The sequence below is a fragment of the Styela clava genome, chromosome 7 (genome assembly GCF_964204865.1).
Source record: "Styela clava chromosome 7, kaStyClav1.hap1.2, whole genome shotgun sequence".
Classification (NCBI taxonomy): Eukaryota; Metazoa; Chordata; class Ascidiacea; order Stolidobranchia; family Styelidae; genus Styela; species Styela clava.
The window spans coordinates 7053939-7073343 of record NC_135256.1 but is presented as its reverse complement, the minus strand read 5'-3'; the positions used below and the strand labels follow the sequence as shown (position 1 = coordinate 7073343).

At 35.4% G+C, this 19405-nt stretch overlaps 1 protein-coding gene across 1 annotated transcript in view; it reads left to right on the top strand.

The window, feature by feature from the left end:
* The first annotated feature begins 9332 nt into the window (after positions 1-9332).
* The window catches only part of LOC120328037 (voltage-dependent calcium channel subunit alpha-2/delta-3-like), a 54159-nt gene continuing 44086 nt past the window's right edge, over positions 9333-19405 (top strand). Inside the window, exons 1-7 of the mRNA XM_078114242.1 lie at positions 9333-9543; positions 11990-12071; positions 12732-12854; positions 13449-13575; positions 14093-14209; positions 16312-16510; positions 17990-18140. Of these exons, the coding sequence (XP_077970368.1) occupies positions 9449-9543; positions 11990-12071; positions 12732-12854; positions 13449-13575; positions 14093-14209; positions 16312-16510; positions 17990-18140 (894 nt within the window). The 5' untranslated portion in view covers positions 9333-9448. The remainder of the gene's footprint in view (positions 9544-11989; positions 12072-12731; positions 12855-13448; positions 13576-14092; positions 14210-16311; positions 16511-17989; positions 18141-19405) is intronic.

Below are 19405 nucleotides of genomic sequence, written 5' to 3'. Positions count from 1 at the left end.
ACAGCTTTGTAGGCAAACTGTCAAATGTCTAAAGACAGCTTGCTGCGAGCATTGGAGAAAGTGATTATGCTCTTAAAAACTTACCGGGGGTTCGCGTTGATTGTTTCGGGACTCAGGGGGTACTTGACAGAAAAAAGATTGAGAACACCCGCTATAGACGAATAGATCCTCGTTCAATTTTTAGTTTTCCATGAAGCCCATTGGGATATTGTTAGCGGATATTCCCGGTCAAAAAGATTAAAAGCTAGTTAACAGTTCAGGCTAGCCAGGCACACTATTCAACTTCGCTGCATGTCTCAATTCAATAGCATTTGTTATGTAACATGTCAAGAGATTTTCTATGACGAAACGACACCAAATGCCATTATTTATTACCCTCCAGTAAAGGCCACGAGGTCCCCAGATGATGATGATGAAGGCCTAGACTACCCTGTACTGTGGTTCACAGTTTGATAACCCCTCGTTTAGAGAGACTCAGGAGCACTGTTTGATGGTGACCGTGCATTTGTACCCATACATTCGCACCGGTATATCCGCGGGTTTAATCTATATGCGGGTGCTAAAATCCATGGGTTAGGGTTAGTATGGGTTCAAATATCCGTAAAAAAATCTATAGGTGGAATAGTATGCAGGTGCAATTCACCTCTCACATATTTATCATTCGCGGGATTCAAATCTGCAAACTCCACGATACGGCCAAATCAGTTTTACAATGACAAGCATTCTCAGCGCATATCATGATGCACGAAATAAACTTACTAGCCTTACGTTTAACTTTTTACTTCGAGATTTTGACTACGTTACTGAGAATTTTTAGACGCGGTAATTAACGTGCATAAATAATGAACTTAAAATTTTCCAATCTTGCGATATGTGTTTTCTTATGTCGTGTGGATTCTCTGGTTGGGCGACGACGGAAATTAACGTCAGTGACCGTCAGGTTCATACAGACAATTAGGCTATGTAATATTCTTCGTTTTACGAATTGTATGTCAATGAACGAGTGCGTTAAAATCTGTTACAATATAGATATTGAATGGGTATTGTGAGAGTTATGTTCGAACTTAAGAAATAATGATTTGACGACACCATCACTTCACTTCTAACTTTTCCCTATTACAGACCGAGCATCATGTAAAATCCTGTTTGCTTGTCTAGCCAGAATACAAATTGTCCAAACCCGTTTTCATTCGAAATACAAATTTTGTTGTCGCTGATCACGGTGCGGGTTTATTCACAACGCAATTTAATAAAGATCATTGTGGAGTCACAATCGGTTTTTGTTTGACGACACCGTGCGTGATCCCGCTTCCGTCAGAAAGGCTGCTTGAATTATTCATTAGGTTCTGTGAAACGAAAAAACTTAAGAAAGGACTCAGAGACATCGTCATCAGTGAGACGCTGTCTTGCGATTAACGAGTATCTATGAGGCGAGAGCTAGCAGAATTTACTAAAATTAGCTCCACATACGCAGTGAGACTAATACTGGGGTACTATAAGACAATATCGTATATAAAAGCTCGAGACAGATAAATCCCTCGCGACTGACAATTAACTTGGGCAGGTTTAGTTGACATGACCAATAATTTAAAGTGAAGAAACGCAGTCACTGCGGATCCAGATAAGCATTATTTTGGGTATATATCAGTGGTGGGATTAGGCTTGCACGTAATTGACAAAAATCAATTCCGTAATTACGGCAAAATCAATTACGTAATGACCCCGTAATTGCGATATTTTTCCACGCATTTAAACCTACCATAACAACCAATTGAATCCACTTCTTTTCCGAATGGGACATTGAAGTTGGGTTTTCATATTCTTGGCAGTACTACACGCCGTCGGCAGATGTTAAAGACAAATATCAAGGAGTGAATTCAAATTAATTTTATTCTGATTTTTATCTTTTGTGTTAGCTTTGGTTTTCCTTTATCACCTTATTAACCGTCCCATTTTTATGCGATCAATTTTATTTTATCATTACCGACACTGGTATACGGATATTTATGGAAACGATAGTTTTTTAAAACCACCTTAGTACTGAATAAAAATTACGGGTTTCTAATTTATTAACCAACGACGAGCGTATTCTCTCGTTTGATTATACTTGCGATTTCCTCGCGACGAAGACTTGTTTTTGCAGCGTCTCCTGCATTATCCGACATTACTGCCTTGTTAGCATTTTATAATAATAATTATTGATGTCGACTTATTGACGATATTCCGATTACCATGCTTCATTTTACATTTAATCATTTCGCGGACTGAATGCTTATAACATTATTTGCGATAAATTTAGATCAAATATTATTCATTTGCGTATAATTTAAATATCGAACTTATATGATATGCCTTCTCCGAAAATACAAAGGTATATCGCAAAACAATGCATTTTGTGACATTTATTTTACACTCACGACATTTATTTGCTAACTCAAGTCGGCGATCCTATCGGCCAAGATTGACACAAGTTTGGTCGAGTGCTGGTGGTATTCAAGTCGACGATAAATCAAAATAAGTTGCAGCATTTGGTAAGACAGTTAATCATATATGGCCGAAATATTGAGAGGAATTGTGAAAAACATCATGAGCAAGGCCAAGTCCGGACTGATATATAACGATAAAACCGTAAACAGAACATCAAGATTTTGTAATAGAAAATGGATCTCGCACAGAATAAACACACTGGCTCATATTTGATTATATATGATAGCAGTTAAATTTTCAGCGGTCCGCGAGGAATCCGTCGTTTCGCTGTTTCTCTGTCGTCTCAATCGCTTTACCGATGCCGAGAAGACGAAGTTGCTTTGGTTCATTACGCAATCTCTCTTTTTTCGCCATATTGCTATTTGATAAGCGCGACATTAATTATCACGGCGAGGTATTGGCGCGAGTGATCAATCGCTCTTTTCGCTTATTTGGTTCCAATTCGTCGCGAAAGCTCTTCGTTAAATTTCACAAGATCGTCGTGTTGAAAGGTTATGGATATTTTCCTGTTTATACCCCAAGTCTGAAATAAAACAGCCAAAAACAGTATGATATTCCATGTTCATATATCAAGTGTTGATATTAACAATAAAGAATGGTTAAGCATTGCTAATCCACACTTGGTGGGGAATTCCCACTATTTAAACGCGTGACTATAAAATAGAATAAAATAGAAACGGAACATATATACCATAAGTAACGGAAAACTGGAACAAGTAAATAATAAATAGAAGTAAAATGGATACAAATGTTTGATAGACCGTGTTTGATAGATTGATCTCCTGTGTTCATTAGTCATTTCACCCGAAGAAGTTGAGCGTCCATCGGTTTTAACACAATTCTTCCCCCTATCTACGGTTATTATGTACATTGGCCATGGCCATGCTAGATAAGATGCGAGAGAAGTTGAAACCAGGTGTGTTGGCGTCAATCGGTCTCAACACAATTCTTCCCCCTATCTACGGTTATTATGTACATTGGCCATGGCCATGCTAGATAAGATGCGAGAGAAGTTGAAACCAGGTGTGTTGGCGTCAACCGGTCTCAACGCAATTTATCCCCTATCTACGGTTAAGTTGCGGGAGAAGTTAAAACCAGGTGTGTTGGCGTCAAACGGCCCTACTCAGTTCTTACCCCTTAACTACGTTGATAATTTACATTGGCCATGCCAGAGAAGTTGATAATAGGTTACTAAATGGCAACGCGTCATGCCTTCCTTCACCTACGTAACAAGAGAGAGAAAAACGGCTGCGAATACCGGAACTCTAACTTCTTCTCCTTGTTGAGCTTTCATTTTTCGCAATAGACGAAATTGACTGCTTTGAAGAAAGCTCGTTTCAATGCAATAATTACGACTTTACGTAATTCGTAACTTCCCTTCCGTAACTCCAAATAATTACGTAATTCCGTAAATCCGTAAATTACGTGCAAGCCTAGGTGGGATTCAGCCGGTTTGCAACGGTTCTATGGAACCGTCTCACGGAATTTCATGAGATCAGCGAACCGGTTAGCATTACTAAAAAAACATGTAACAAAATCGGCCGAAAATTTGAATCCCACCACTGGTATATATATATATACTTCAGTTCCCCAACGATGAATAATTGCGTGGCAAGAATACTGATGCTTTCATTTGTTATTTTGCAGTAAATCGCGTTGAAGTATGAGTAAGACACAGTTAAGATATTAGACCAGTGGTTAGTCGAATGAGCAAAATAAATTAACACCCCCTCGAGTGTTCGGCGTAGATATCACTGTCTTTGGTCACTACTGATGTTTTGATATTAAGTAATAGAATAGAAAAATCTGTAAAAAATAGGTTTTTATCACTAATTGGAATCCTGTAGCCACAAATTAAGCAGGAAACATTCACTTTCTATAAGTTTTTTATTTGCACGTTGAACAAACACTGAAACTGAGCAACTAACTCACTTGAAATTAATAATTGAAAAAAAAAATAGAAATACGCGACACTTAAGCCGTGGGAGAAATATCTTTGTCACAACATCAATTGCAAATATTCAAATCCTCCGACACGAACCTAATCTTGACAAAATATCAAATAGACTTTGCTTGGTTACCTGTACGAAAGTAGTTTTGCTAATATTTATTTGATATATATATTTGCTGGATCCGTATCAAATCTTCTCGTATTCCTAGGGTAGCCTAATGCTAGCGAAAAGTATCGGTGGTATTTCGATTCCGCTAAACACATGTTAAAAAAATTCTGACAAACCCTCGAATAGATTCGTGGTTTTGTACTAACTTTGTCCCAATTTGTTGGGACACCACGGGGGAATTGTTCATGAGTAAGACGCGGGTTTCCTACCGTTAAAATGAACATGTATGTGTAGACTTTATACCTACCTCCCTAATCTACAAACTAGACAGCCAAAAAGATTAATTTATAGCATATTCAAAACCTGTCAGGTTTCAAAAAGTTTCCGTTCGATTGATGATATTTCGCTCAGTACGCCAAATTTGAATTAATATTGGTAAACGACTGGCATTTCGGTACTCCCGTAGTATGTGTACCAGGTTAGGGTTGGGCCATAATTTTAATCCGATTTTCCTTATTTTAGTTCTATTACGAGTTCGGGCACTGACTGTGTTAGGCAAGTGGATATACCTCCTGCCCATAGGTTTCAGTCCCTTTACATAATATGTAAAGTAGGTAGGCGAACAAAATTAGTTACCTCCATATTGGTACACACACTTCTGGAGCGCCAAAATAGGCATGCGTGAGCAGATTTTAAACCTACCTCCCTAATCCACAAACTAGTCAGTCAAAGAGATTAATTTATGGCATATTCAAAACTTGTCAGGTTTCAAAAAGCTCTGACAATATTTATCTCAGTACGCCAAAAAAATTCCCGGTACAAAAGAGGTGGTTGGCGTTCGAGAAAAGTTTTAATGAGTGAGACAAGTAGACAAAGTAAGCCAGTGGTGTTTACGTCTAGTTTTCTATCTGGAATGTCTTGTTATGAAATATTTTGTAACCTCATATTTAGCATGACCGAAAGGATCAGATCAGTCGGTATAGATTACTTTATTATTCAATCGATTTGAAGAAGACCCTGTGCAGCAAATCGCGTTTTCAAATTTTTTTTTTGGGCGCAGGCTGGAGACTCATCAATCGCCAGTTCTTATGAGGAAGATATCGAAATGGTTCGATAACGGCCATAAAACATATGAGCTTAAATTTATGAAATTGATATTTTTTATCATTCACAATTTTGTGCTTTTAAGATTAAATCATTTGAGCTTGAGGTTAAATTATTTTTCTTACATTGTTGACTGTAAGGTGAAGTTTAACATTAGTAACTATACGACCGAACTGACATTACGTAATCCAATTTTCTGCGAAACTAAACTGTTTTTGTCTTATTGGACACGTAGTGGACATAACCAGTGGTGGGATTCAGCTGGTTCGCACCTGTTCTATAAACTGTCTTAAGGAATTTTATGAGATCAGCGAACCGATTAGCATTATCGGTTACTGCCAATGTTCTGTTTGTAACAGAACCGGCTGAAAAATATGACTTTTGTGGAGGAACCGGCTGACAAAAAATTTGAATCCCACCACTGGTCATAACGATCGTTTTGTTGTTATGATGTTCTTGTTCCTTGTATCGTTTTGAAGAAATCGCTTTTCTCTTTGATTACTGAACCAACTGCTTTGAAATTTTCAGTGGTTAAAGATGGAAATTTTCTCCAGAAAGATATTACTTTTATTTTTTGCTATGACGTCATCAAAATTATTTGGCGCTACGTGTCCATATATTTGAGCATAGCTCTCTTGCTTTCGGTGTATTTTGAAAACTTACCGAAAATGCTCATGGCATGGTGTTTCCACTCTCTTTCAAATGAAGTGAAGGAAGTAGACAAAACTTTCGGAAATTTATTTCGGTTCAATTAATAAATATAGGCAAGAAGGCATAGGCTATCGATTCGTTCGCAAAGTAATAGAACTTTTCTCTTGGTAACTTATTTTCGGTGACATAAAAAACTTCTGACATTGACCTTTGTTACAATTTATTGATTATGTCATACCAATGTTGCATTAGCGATGAAACAGTATAATCGATTTTCATCGACGAATTACTCAACAATAACGAAGGGTTGTTACGACGAGTTCTTACGATTCAGGTTTCACTGGAACTAGTTTTGCGAATCAAGTAATAGCTTCAGATTGAAAAACGAACTGTTAAACAGTGTTGTTCTCTATATGTATATATAGATATGAGGCAATAATATTTCAGTTCAAGATATGAAAGTAAACTGCATTACTCGGTCGCTTCCTGCTTTTAAATTTCATCATTCCTTTGGTGACCACTAATGTGAATTATGCATAACAAATGGATTTAGTTTAAAAAGTTTTAATAGCAATTAGCGTATTAGACCAATGCTATTCCAGGAAAGCCATCCGTCTCACGTCGCGGAAGGATTAGTTCTAACAAATAATTTTCAAACAGGGCTTTGAATAAGAACACATGGGTACTCCGCGTTATGAATTAATTATGTAACGTTGTACATTATGTATGCAAGTTACTGATGGTTCAATGCTATTAAACGGAGAAGTAATATATTATTCGGGCGTCGCCGAAAGTATTTACACTACAAAGGATTCTTGAGACGACAGCATTTGAACTGTGCAGAAAAATGTGACGAAAATATTCGACAAATACCACATCGACTTACTCTTTCGACTTGCTCACTGTCGTAAGTCATACTGCAAGACCTTTAGTGGTATGACACAATAATACTGACATTTGCGCGAATTGCACAGCTGTGCAGCTGCAGCTGTGCGAGTTGCAACAAATAGATATCTTAAATGGAAAGAGGTGCTAATGACGTGTTTAGGATTGTGAGATAGGATTGCATAATCTAGCAAGTGTAACATTTTCAACTCTTTAAGTTTTTGTTAACTCGCGTCTTGTATAACTTTAATTAACTATTCAGGTATCAGAGGATTTCTGAGTTCTATCTGTCTTAGTAAAAGCTTCAGATCCCACAGGATGTCCGCGTAATATGAAAATTCTGTTCGATATTTCAGAAAATATATTACATTTTGAGTAAGTTTGTGTCATATACAGTACCTCAAAAGTGTCGAGAATAATAGTCTTGTATTGTCGAATTAACACATTTTGGGTATTAGCTTGTTTCCCTTGAAGATATTTAATTTGCTTTACTTTCAGCGTCTGCGCAATCTTGTTTCTTTTAAAGCACAATTCTAACAATTAATTTTATTGAGTCTACTTATCTCTCGTTTCCAAAGAGGACAAAACGTGCCAGCAAAAACACATTTTACCTTTATTACAAGTTTACGTTTTTTAAGACAAGATAATAGTTGAAGTGATAGACAGAAATCGATATTATCCAATCGCCTTAGTGGACCGCGACCGGCTTATGACTTGGGTGTCGATCGAACTATTATTGATTTCCCTAAACGTTGACTCGTGCTCAATGAAATGGTTGTCATGTTGATTACTGTGCACGTCTTCGGTCGAAAGTTGTATTTTTAAAGTTCCTATTTAAAGTGAATTAAGTTTATGGGGAAGAGGTTTCTATGACAAATGTTCCTTCCGATTTAGTAAATTTTTTGGGGGAAAATCGTTTGTAATATTTGTTCAGTTTTCATTGCAGTGAGCATATGTAAAGTTCGAAGAAAACAAAACGTATCAAAATGTTTTATTTCGAATTGCAAAAAAATGAACATATGAAAATTGAAACTAAACGATGATATACAATTGCTATAATAGATTAAGGCTGGATTTGGAATCTCATCATTTTATAGCAAAGCTGGAAATTGATTTTTATCATTTTTAATCTCATCAAACGCATTGAATGTAAAAAAGCTCTTGGACCTAATCTTCTTTTACATTTGGCACACGCGTAAAATTAGATAAGTGCTAACATATGTTGTTTTCGCAGCATTTCAGTTCCATTCGATCATCTATTACTGGCGTGACAAAATTTACGACTCTTTAGAATCATTTTTAATTCGCTACGGTAGTTTTACTGTTCCTATGTGGTTTCGTGTGCGTCAAATCGATTTCCGATTATGGTGGTATTCCAGAAAAGCTCATGAGAGTAACAAACTTTGGAAAAAGAAACTGAAAAAATTTGCGACGAATAATCGACTGGATCGCTACTTTGTTTTAGGTGAATTTCCTGTGTTTGACAGATTGTAATTTATGTTTAGACAGAACATTTTAGCTTTGAGTAAACAATGACGCAAGTTTAGCAAGAAACAGGCGAGGAATAAGAGAAACCATGTTTAGTTTTGTTTTGCATGAGAATGAGAAACAAGTGAGAGCAAGTGTTCTAGTGAAATTAAGACTATAAACTTAAAAAAGTTTCCTTTTAAATTATCTAGATGTCGCATATTGAATAGAATGTTTCTCAATTTTCCTTGTTTCAATGACGCGAACGAGTCTGTATATTGTATTTGACCTTAATACATTTTTTTCAAATCCACGAAAATAAATTGTGGGCCCATTTGGAATACGTTAAGTCCTACAGGGTGGTCCAAGGTTGTCGGCTCCAGGGGCCACAAAATTATTTTTGAATTGTTCGCGGGCTACAATAGCGCGATTGTAGCTAATTTTGTGACAAAATACCACGAAATGCGATTTTTTGATTCCTCTCCGAATGTCAAGCAGGCCACAGATAATGAAGCGGCGGGCCACATGGGGCCCGCGGGCCTGTGTTTGGACCACCCGGCGTTAGGACGTCAAAATCTGTTTTAATGTAACTTACCGAAGGTAGGATACAAATATTTAGTATTTCTTCCCAATTCCCCCTTTCTTTATATTAGATTTTTAGACTCAGATGTCCGTAAGTCAAGTATTGATATTTTACAGCGTAATGTATAAAAGGAAGAGCGACATATAACGTTTGTTCATTAGATTTATTTCAAACAATACGAAAAGTGCCAATTGGATTTATTTATACCAACATGAAAGGATATGGAATCGTATTCTGCCTCGGGTTGCATCTACAATTTGGATATTTTGAGCTCTCACTTGGACAAGTTACTCTCAACTTGAAAGGGTAAGTTGTAATTTACTGAAAATATAAAGATGTGTAATATAAAGATGTGATTTTTTTTCATTGAGTATTGATTTTTAGGTAGTACAGTATTCTAATATACGATGATCAAAATGTCAAACAATTCGCAATATTTCTAACGTATCGTTTTGAGATACTTTTGAACGACATGTTCGTAACATGTAACGCTCTCCATGTGCGAACTCCCATATAAATAATAATATTGTTTTGTTTTAATCCTGGTCATCGAAAAGTAATTGTGCTTTTTTATGATATACATGAATATTGCAAAGCAAACCGGCACCAATTCCAAAAGTAAGAGTGAGGCTATCTGCGTTGTGATAACGCTCTGGAAGATTGCGTTCCTGGTCAAATAGCTGTGATTATTTCACAATCCCTTTACATTATGCTTTTGAAGTTTTCTTCCAATTTTTCTGGAAAGTGATTGAAGGGAGCGAAGACCGTTCATTAATTATTCATGACTATTCAAAACAAGATTTATTCTCAATTACAATGAATTTGATCAACACACCCAAATACTCAATTGTTAGTAATGTAAGTTTTTCCCTTTGCGACTCTGTTCTGACTAGGGTCACCAATCCTCCATGGTGAGGGGAAATACTCGCTAGTATCTGAAGACCACTCATACATGATGTGTCGTAGCCGCAGAGATAATTTATATTGCATACTATGCTCTTTCAGCACTGCGTGTGATGCAGTTGGTTTCAAATTATCTGTGTATTTTGCTTAGTTTCATCAAATTTTTTTTACCTGTGCACGGATGTCAATTGTTTACAAAAATATTGAGCAAAGATGTACTTGATCATTTTTTAGAAATAATTAAAGGATTGCACTCGTCTAAATTACTATATATATGAAAGTCCGCAGTTTATGCGACCCCTAAAAATTAAAGACAGCTTCTTAAAGGGTTTAATTTGCCATATATTGATTTGTATGAGACACATTGTTCGATTTTCTATGAGATAAAAGCCGCATAATAGCAAGCAGACTGCTCTTAATATCAGCGTAACAGACAATAGATATACAAAATACATCAATGAAATACAAAACCATTATTGAAATACATTCTCTATTAGAAGAATTGGTAAATATGTTGCCTTTCTGTGTGTAATTTCGACTCAACTCATGTTATTAGACAGATGGTAATGATAACATACTGAAAATGACCTGGATGGCGCGCTTCATCTTTGTTTAGAATTTGATCTTACAGTTTTATTGTATTATATTCAATAAATGATAATCGATGAATATGCATGCCAATATGGAAAAAATCATCACAGTAAATTTTGGGTAATACTATGATAACACCACCAATCCACGCAAACTTCCCAACTCAATGCGAAGCTGGATTTCATAATATGTACTCACTGTGTTAACATTGGATAATCTTAATGATTTTAAGTGATGATTATTTGTAATATTACACTATAGCCGTCCCATTTATTTTAGGGTGACAATCTCATATTTTTGGAATGCTTTTATTGTTGAGCTATGTCGGATTGTTATCGTGCATATAAATTGACATTATCTGCTTCATTATTAATAAAATCCATATACTGTATATTATTGTCTCCATATTCTATGTCTTGTAATGCATTGTTAAATTTTGGTTCCACTTTATTTAAATACAACAATTCGGGTGCCAAAAGATCTCAAGGATATATATTCTTTAATAAGCGTACTTATTCATAAGCATGGCCGCGGTTTTTATTACTTTTCGAGAGCATGAGTTTTCGGAGATATGGGAAATATTAAAAATCAAGGATTTGAAACAATTACGTTATTAATAGGGTTTTCTGTGGGACTAGCTACTTATCCCTTCTTCTATGCATTTGTGCCCGTGAATCCATATAATCTATAGCAAGATTGATAAAGCTATTCTGAGTGATTCAAGAATCTTGCTGTACAGTGTACGTACACTAACAAATATATTTCTGTAACATTTCGCCTGACTAAGGTCAGACTTCCTCAGATATACATAATTCAACTATACCAAGAAACGCCTTCTTTTCGTGCAAAATCGAGAGTTATTTCAAATTTGTTTGCACCTGGCCTCTTGTGTTGAATATTCGACAATTGTCGTATTCTATACAAAAATCACAATATAAATTTATACGAATATTCCATTGTTAGTTGTTCATGCTTATTATTATTTGCGTTTGAGCAAATTTAAAATTACGAAGGCTTGAAGACAAAAAGGCATATGTTAAATTTTTGATCTTTTAAGCTGATTTCCTAATTTTGAAGAGATATCCACCAAAGTATTTCAATACAAAGTTAGAGAAGTTTAAAAATCAAAAAAATGTAGTCGTCATTTTCTCAAAATAGTTTTTTCTATGAAATGAAAGAGAAAAGTTTCTCTATTTTGAGCTGAAGCCCTCAATCTAGATATTCGTAAGATCTAAAGAACATTTCTATCTTTTCACAGCAATACGCAATTAGCAACAAATTTCGGAATTAAAATGGCTGGAAATGTTGAATTATTCAGTGGATATGAAGTTATGTTAGCGGTAAGTTTACTCGTTGACTTAGATTTTTTTAGTATTTCTAATTCTGGTCATTTGACAAGATAAATTAATTTTTTATTTTATTTAAGTGATTATCATCGATGGGCATCTTCTTGCTATAAAACCGTATGAGTCAACCATAAATTTTGTCACAAATCCGATTTTCCCAACTTAGTCCAACCGTTTGCAGATCGTTTCAATCCTATCCTAAACACATCAACAAACCAAAGTTGACTACAAGCTCTATGAATACGAACAGCTCTTCGCGTGAAACACTTTTTATTATTAATAGTTTCGCCATAAACAAACCCTCACTTAGACACTATATATACTATAAATATTATAGGTTATAGTCGGTGAATGAGCGGGCCTAAGTTGGCCAATGCAGTTGAAAACTAAGGTAATCGCGTATAGTCCATGTATAGGAAGGATAAAGAATTTGAAGTGAGATATTTCGAGATAGTTATATCATCCCTATGAATGACACGCAGAGAGGCGGTTCTATTGTTTTGCTATAGTCGAACAGAAAACTTTTGAAATACTCGTACTATGGAATATTCTGAAATATGTTCAATATTCTTGAATAAGCAATATAATTTAAACCTCTTTTTATTTACAATTTATTAATTTACGAAATTGTAATTTTTTATCCTTTTCATTAAGACGTACGAGGCTCGGGAACGAAGGGAGGAATTCGTTGTTACGAAAAAAAAGTCGATGGCTATGACAGAAAAAATGGCAGCTGATCTTGCAAAAATGTTGAGGAAAAAGCAGAGAGCTGTAAAAGTAATTTTTCCCCCTCAATTTGCTGTTGAGTTGGCACTCTGCCTGCGATGAGCGATTGGATAAATTGGAAAAAATCGTTTTTGTTTTCGTTTTATTGTATCAACGCTCCCTAACAGGAAACATTTCAAGTTTCACTGATTGATATATTCTTTTGAAAATAAATTTTTTAACAGACAGAATGAACTTTTCTTTGTCTTTGACATTTTTTCTCTTTTTGTTCATAGTAATTTTCATGATAGATTTCATGAGCGTTGCAATATTCATAACTCAACATATTCAAAATATGTTCGCTTATTCCGTGCCTGCGATTTGTTTTTAAAGACGTGAATGATTTTATCAAAAAATTTTCTTACTGTTTATTTATGGTACTTCAAATTATTTTACCTTACATTTCGTTGAGCCTCCCTTATTTATGTCAAAAAATTGTACTTTCTGAATACTCCGCTTAACATGACCAGTTTGGGTCTATACTCTTACTAATTTTCAAGCATATTAATTCTTATATTCATATAAAGCATATTACTTAATTTGCCTTTCAATTCAATTTATACTTCTTGTATGTTGAATGGTAGTAAGCACAAAACTTTTTTGCAGCGTCTTGTTGATGTTCTGGAGAATGAAAGTGAAACGTTCGATTGGGATTCTGACTCGGTAGAAGTTCCGTACAATAACGTTGAGTTTTTAAACAAAGATGAACAAGACTTGATTGACGATGATAAAAGTAAGTTTTGCGACGCACAAAACTATATTTAAATATTCTTTTATAGATTTTGTATTTTAAATATTATTTGTATTTTGTTTTAACGTGTTTGTTCTGTTTTCAATTTTTTTCTGAAAACAATGTAGCTCATTAAATTTATGACATATTAAATAAGAGTGTACAGCAGCAATTCTTTTGATGAAGGGGAACCCCAATGAATTATTTCCGAGGCTCGGGGAACCCCCGTGAATTACTTAACTTGTCTTTTTTGTCTGAATTGTGCAAACTTTAAATATATATAAAAGCAAAGCTAATACTGGCAAATCAGAATGAGCGAGTTTAATAATAGTGGTATTCGATTTTAATAAAAAAACATAGATGTGATAGTTATTATATTTGGATAAAAACTTGTGGAATCCCCTGAATTGTACTGTCGGAACCGCGGAACCGCGGTTACAAACCGGATTATCACATTATCTGCAGCTGCAAATGGACTCTCTCGTCTCCTATATAAGTCTTACGTTTTTCTATTGATTAGCCGAATACGAAGTTCAGAGAAGATATTTGAATCTTGTAAAAGATGCGAAATTCTCGAACCGACCAATCAATCTCAACGAGTCAGTCGTTCAAGTACCTTTTGATGTTTACAGCAAAGGTAAGTCAAATAACAGAATTTTTTGAAAGACAAACAGATCGATGACACTTGGACTGAAATCCAGCTAATACTTTTTTGAATTTGATTGATAATGCTGAGGATAGTTGAAGAAGAAGAAAATCTTACAGACTTTTGTGCAGTTGATGATAATTTTTATTTCATATTTTTCATAATGATAATCTCAGAGGTATACCTATAATTAATGAAATTGATCATTGATTACGGACTGATTTACTTAATGGATATTATTGAATATAAAACAGGATAATTTCATTTAATGAAATTAAATGTAAGTCTCCAGCCCTCAGCAGTCGCTCAAACGGAAAAAATTGTCAAGCGTCCAATTAAAAATATTCGCGATATAACCATGGCAGCGTGTTATAACATTTGAATATGTTTCTTTCCATGGTTTACATAAGGGACTTGAATACCAAACTTGAAAGCTATTTTTAGACAAGCTGACTAATTTGCCTTCCATTATTCTTATTTTATTGTGACATTATGGGATCTTGTTCGATATTTAATTAGTTGCTATCCCCTTATTAGTTGGTGCAATCCAAATAAGCTTCTGGGGAACTTTCTTGCTAATATAAAGTTCTTATTTGTTATACTTCCGAAAGCACAATTCACCGAACATTCTCTGTGGGGTAGGTAGCCATGTATAGGTAGATAGCCATGTATTTTTAATGACACGCAAGTGGGATGGCGTCATTTGATATAAAATGAATCCCGAAAACGCTCTGTAAGCATGCCAATTATTTTAAAAATTGATCTACAAATAGTAATTTCAGTAGATAGTAAATATATGCCTGTACATCGGCCGTGTCTTCATGCAAATGTAATATACAGTTAATGGATGAATATGTTGCGGGGGTGGCCAAAGTTTCAGCATGTTATGAAATTATTCGTCGATTAAACAAATTATTCCAATGCTCAATAATAATTTTGAAATGCTTCATGTGACATGTTTGTTGTGGTATGTTCTTCGAAGCAAATCTCATATATGACATGCTTAAGACATGTTTCAACGCGAATGTAATTAATTAAAATGTATTTCTGGATTTGTTGTTTTTGTTTAATACAAAGAGATTTTCTGAGAAAACGTGTAAAATCTATTAATTAATCAAACAAGATACTAACACGGAAAATAGAACATTTAAAAGTGCAACATTCGATGTAAAAAACATTTTTAATGAAAGACCGCATTTTATAAATTTATCCCAGAAAGTGTAATCATAATTAACACAACAAATTTTATACGATGACGTTTGGTGCATTTCTTTTCACAGAATTTCGAGGTTCCATCTGTTGGATTAATGTCTGCGTGTCACATCTCTTAATCCATTAAAAACCATTAGCTTAATCCATTAAAGTAATCTGTTCATTATGGGTTGATCCTTGGCTCAAGCATACAGATGAGAAATCGGTCAATACTCAAAGCTTATCGCCCTTTTTCTTTCCGCCTTTATCTATGTAAAAACACAAATTAATGTCTAAATTTCAATTTGAAATTCAGTTTCATTTGTTGAACGCAATGTACTTTATTTGCATTCTTACGTAAAGGAAAATCGATATTACGTTTTTGCGTGCCTATGTTGATCAATTGTAATTAAATTAAGTCGTCTTGTTGCTTGAAATAGTTGACTCGAATGTCAAAGGGTTAATAGTGTTCCATTGCAACTGTATGGCCATCGTACGACTATTTTACGCTAAGGGCCACATTTCAGAGGATCATAATCGGTGTGCTTCTCAATAATGATACTGAATGGTCTTCGAAATTGAAACAAATTTATTTTAATAATGACGTCACTCGTGACATGACGCAGGCAACATACACTGTGAATATTCGATTATGTATTATACGGAAAATGAGGTTCAGTTATTTTGAGGGTCTTCATGTCAATTATGTAATAATTAACAGTCCCACTGGGGAGAGTCAGTCAAGTAATTAAATGTGCGTAAACCAATTTAGCCTGAAAATGATTGAACACAGACTAGGAAATGAGATATTCCCGAGAATCGAGATTCACTGTGGTAAAAAAACCATTACTCGTGTTTCACTGCAAAAATGTTTATAAATGTAACGATTATCATTATTGTAGGAATCGACGTTGTTAGGGGAGTATCTTGGTCGAAAGCTCTCGATGAAAAGTTCCGTGCAAACGCAAAGCAAGACCCGACTTTGAAATGGCAATACTTTGGATCTACTGAAGGGTTTTTACGGGTTTATCCTGGTTATCAATGGAAGATGGAGACACAATTTGAACGACCAAATATATACGATTGCAGAAATCGAAACTGGTGCGATATATCTATTATATTTTATTTCCCTTCTATTTCTCACTTTGCAAAATAAATGATCAACGGTGATTCCCGACACCAAATGATCTTAATATCCATTGGGAGGCTACATAGATTTCTGGGCGCTCCCGTAGTATGTGAACCAAGATGGTGGACACCGGAACGTAGTATGTGTACCAGGTTAGGGTTAGGCCATAATTTTATTCCAGTTTTACTTATTTTAGTTCTATTACGAGTTCGAGGACTAGCCAAGTGACTCCTGTAGTATTTGGACCTGAAATTATGGCCTAACCCTGGTACACACACTACGTTCCGGTTTCCGCCATATTGGTTCACATACTACGGAAGTACCGATTTCTGTGTTCTATTTACTGAGATTTTAGAGCCTAATCTCATGCAATAACAGTTGATTGAAATGGCTTTGGAAACTATTGTCTTGAAACTTTATTTGTTTCATGCAAACACTATTAATTTGATATCACTCGAATTCTAATCGCAAATAATAACTTTTACTAACATGCGCAAAGAGTTCACGAAGATGGTCAAAGTTGCACGCCAGCATATCTCTATCAGAGTTTGGTGTTACGGTGTCTTTCTGAATCTTCCATAATTTTTCCAAAGAAACAAAAATTTCTTCAAATGGTTGGATGTAGGGCCCCCAATATTTGAATGGTATGTTCCGAAAAAGGATATTAGTATTTTCAGCTTGTTCTAACTGACCTACGATTGCTGAAATACTTGGTCCATGATAGGCAGCACCCGAAAACATATCAGTTAAACTTATATAGGGAGCCATGTACAATGCATCCGATTCCCAGTGTGATATACGAACATAGGCCTTAGGACTTCTCGAATTACGCTAGGTCGAAAGTACTGCTATGACTAGAGAAAGTCACACTGGCGCGTTTTAGTCCAGCATTATTTGTATGAAAATTTGATAATAATTTTGCCACCCACCCTATTGAAATAGCAACAACACGACTAGTGCACTCACTCCAGTTCACACTCAACTTGGGAAGCTAGTTTATTAGTCCATCTATTCAATCAGTGGCTGTAAATAGAATGACGTTTTTGAGCGTTTTTCATGACAGATTTCAGAATCTAACATGGGGACCGCCGTTACACCTCAAGGACCCTACACTGGCGCTGTCTAGCAACGTCTGCTCTCAAGCGATTTATTGTGCGTTCTGTTATTGACCCTTCCCAGGATAAAAACCTAAACAGTACAACCATACAAGATACAATAAAAACAACATCAGATCACCCGTCATGAATCGGTAATTTGACGCACAATCTTTCATGCAATTATTGACCATCGAACCACGGACACTGCAATGATCGTGCGTTTAAACGCTTAGCCCGCACCTGTAGTCTAGCAGATTCTTCTCAACGTGTAGCTTATTTTCTGTCTGGACAAACTGTACCCATGCAAATGTGTACGTATAATATTTACACTAACAAGGTAAAATTGGATTTTAGGTACACCGAAGCGGCAACGTATCCTAAAGACATGATAATCCTAGTCGATGGTAGTGGAAGTATGATGGGACTGAAAATGTCGATCGCCGCCCACGTCGTGAAAACACTTCTTGAAACCCTCGGTGACAATGATTTTTTCAATGTGCTAACTGTGAGTACTTTTATGATGTTAAATTGTTGGGAAAGGATTATGTGGTTGGTATTGAAGTGATGAGCTTTTCTTTTGACTAGTAGCGAGCAGAGTACTTACTCATTTCAGAACAGGCAGTGAGTTACCTTTTCAAAAACTGAAGTTGCAAAAAAAGTAATAGACTGTGTCCATACAGAAAATGGTACTTCCTTAGTGTGTGTACTAGGTTTGGGTTAGGCCAGAATTTTATTCCGATTTTCCTTATTTTAGTTCTATTACGAGTCCGGGGACTGTCTGTGGTGGCAATGTGAATATACCCCCTGCCCATAGGTTTCTGTCCCCTTACACAACTTGATGTAAAATAGGCGAACAAAATTAGTTTACCTCTATATTGGTACACACACTTCTGAAAAGCCCAGAAAACATCTTCAGAATAATATACTGCTGGTTACTGTTTATATGTTGTTTCAGTTGTATCTGTATAACAAAAGCTTATATACTTTTGTGCTTGAGATATCGCCTGTCGATAGCTATAAAGTCATATGTCAAATAGCGGCTTTCAGTTTAATATTGACAAAATAAAGATATTCAATGCACCACTTAAGCGACATTGTAGACTATATAAAAAATGCTGTAATATATATTGTCCGATTTTCACTACAGTTGTAATTCAGCAATCTTGTCATGTCACCGTTCTTTTCAAATACGGATAAATTGTGTTAATAAGATTTGATTTATTCAGAACACACTGCTGAGATAGGACTAAACTACTATTTTATTTAGATGTTTGAAGAAGCTTAAATTATGCTTTTCTAACATTAGCATTACTTCACGTTTTTAACAGTTTCTTTAAATGGGCTTTGGCTGCTTTGACAGCGAGTAATTGTTGGATAGGAATGAACAGAAAGGTGATGAATAATTTAGTAGACACGCTTTTTATCTTAAGTGTCACGTGATGTTTATGACCAGTGTTATCATTGCGTTTATCCTAAAGTATTTCCTGTTCCATTACTGCATTCAATGTAGACTTACAATTTGGCTCCTGTTAGGTTTATTATATTTCTAGTCGAAAACGAAATGAGAAATTTGCTGTTTATATGAAAACAAAGTTTATGAAACAATATCTATCGCGGTTGTTGTTTTCCGTAAACCTTTTCAAATATATAATGTGTCAATTCTTCCTGTATCAATGTTAGACTTTATCACGCGTGTCACTGCTCGATAACCAGCGATGGTTTTTCACGTCTCCCTTCGCGCTGGAATGCCATTTTATGTTTTTTTCCCTA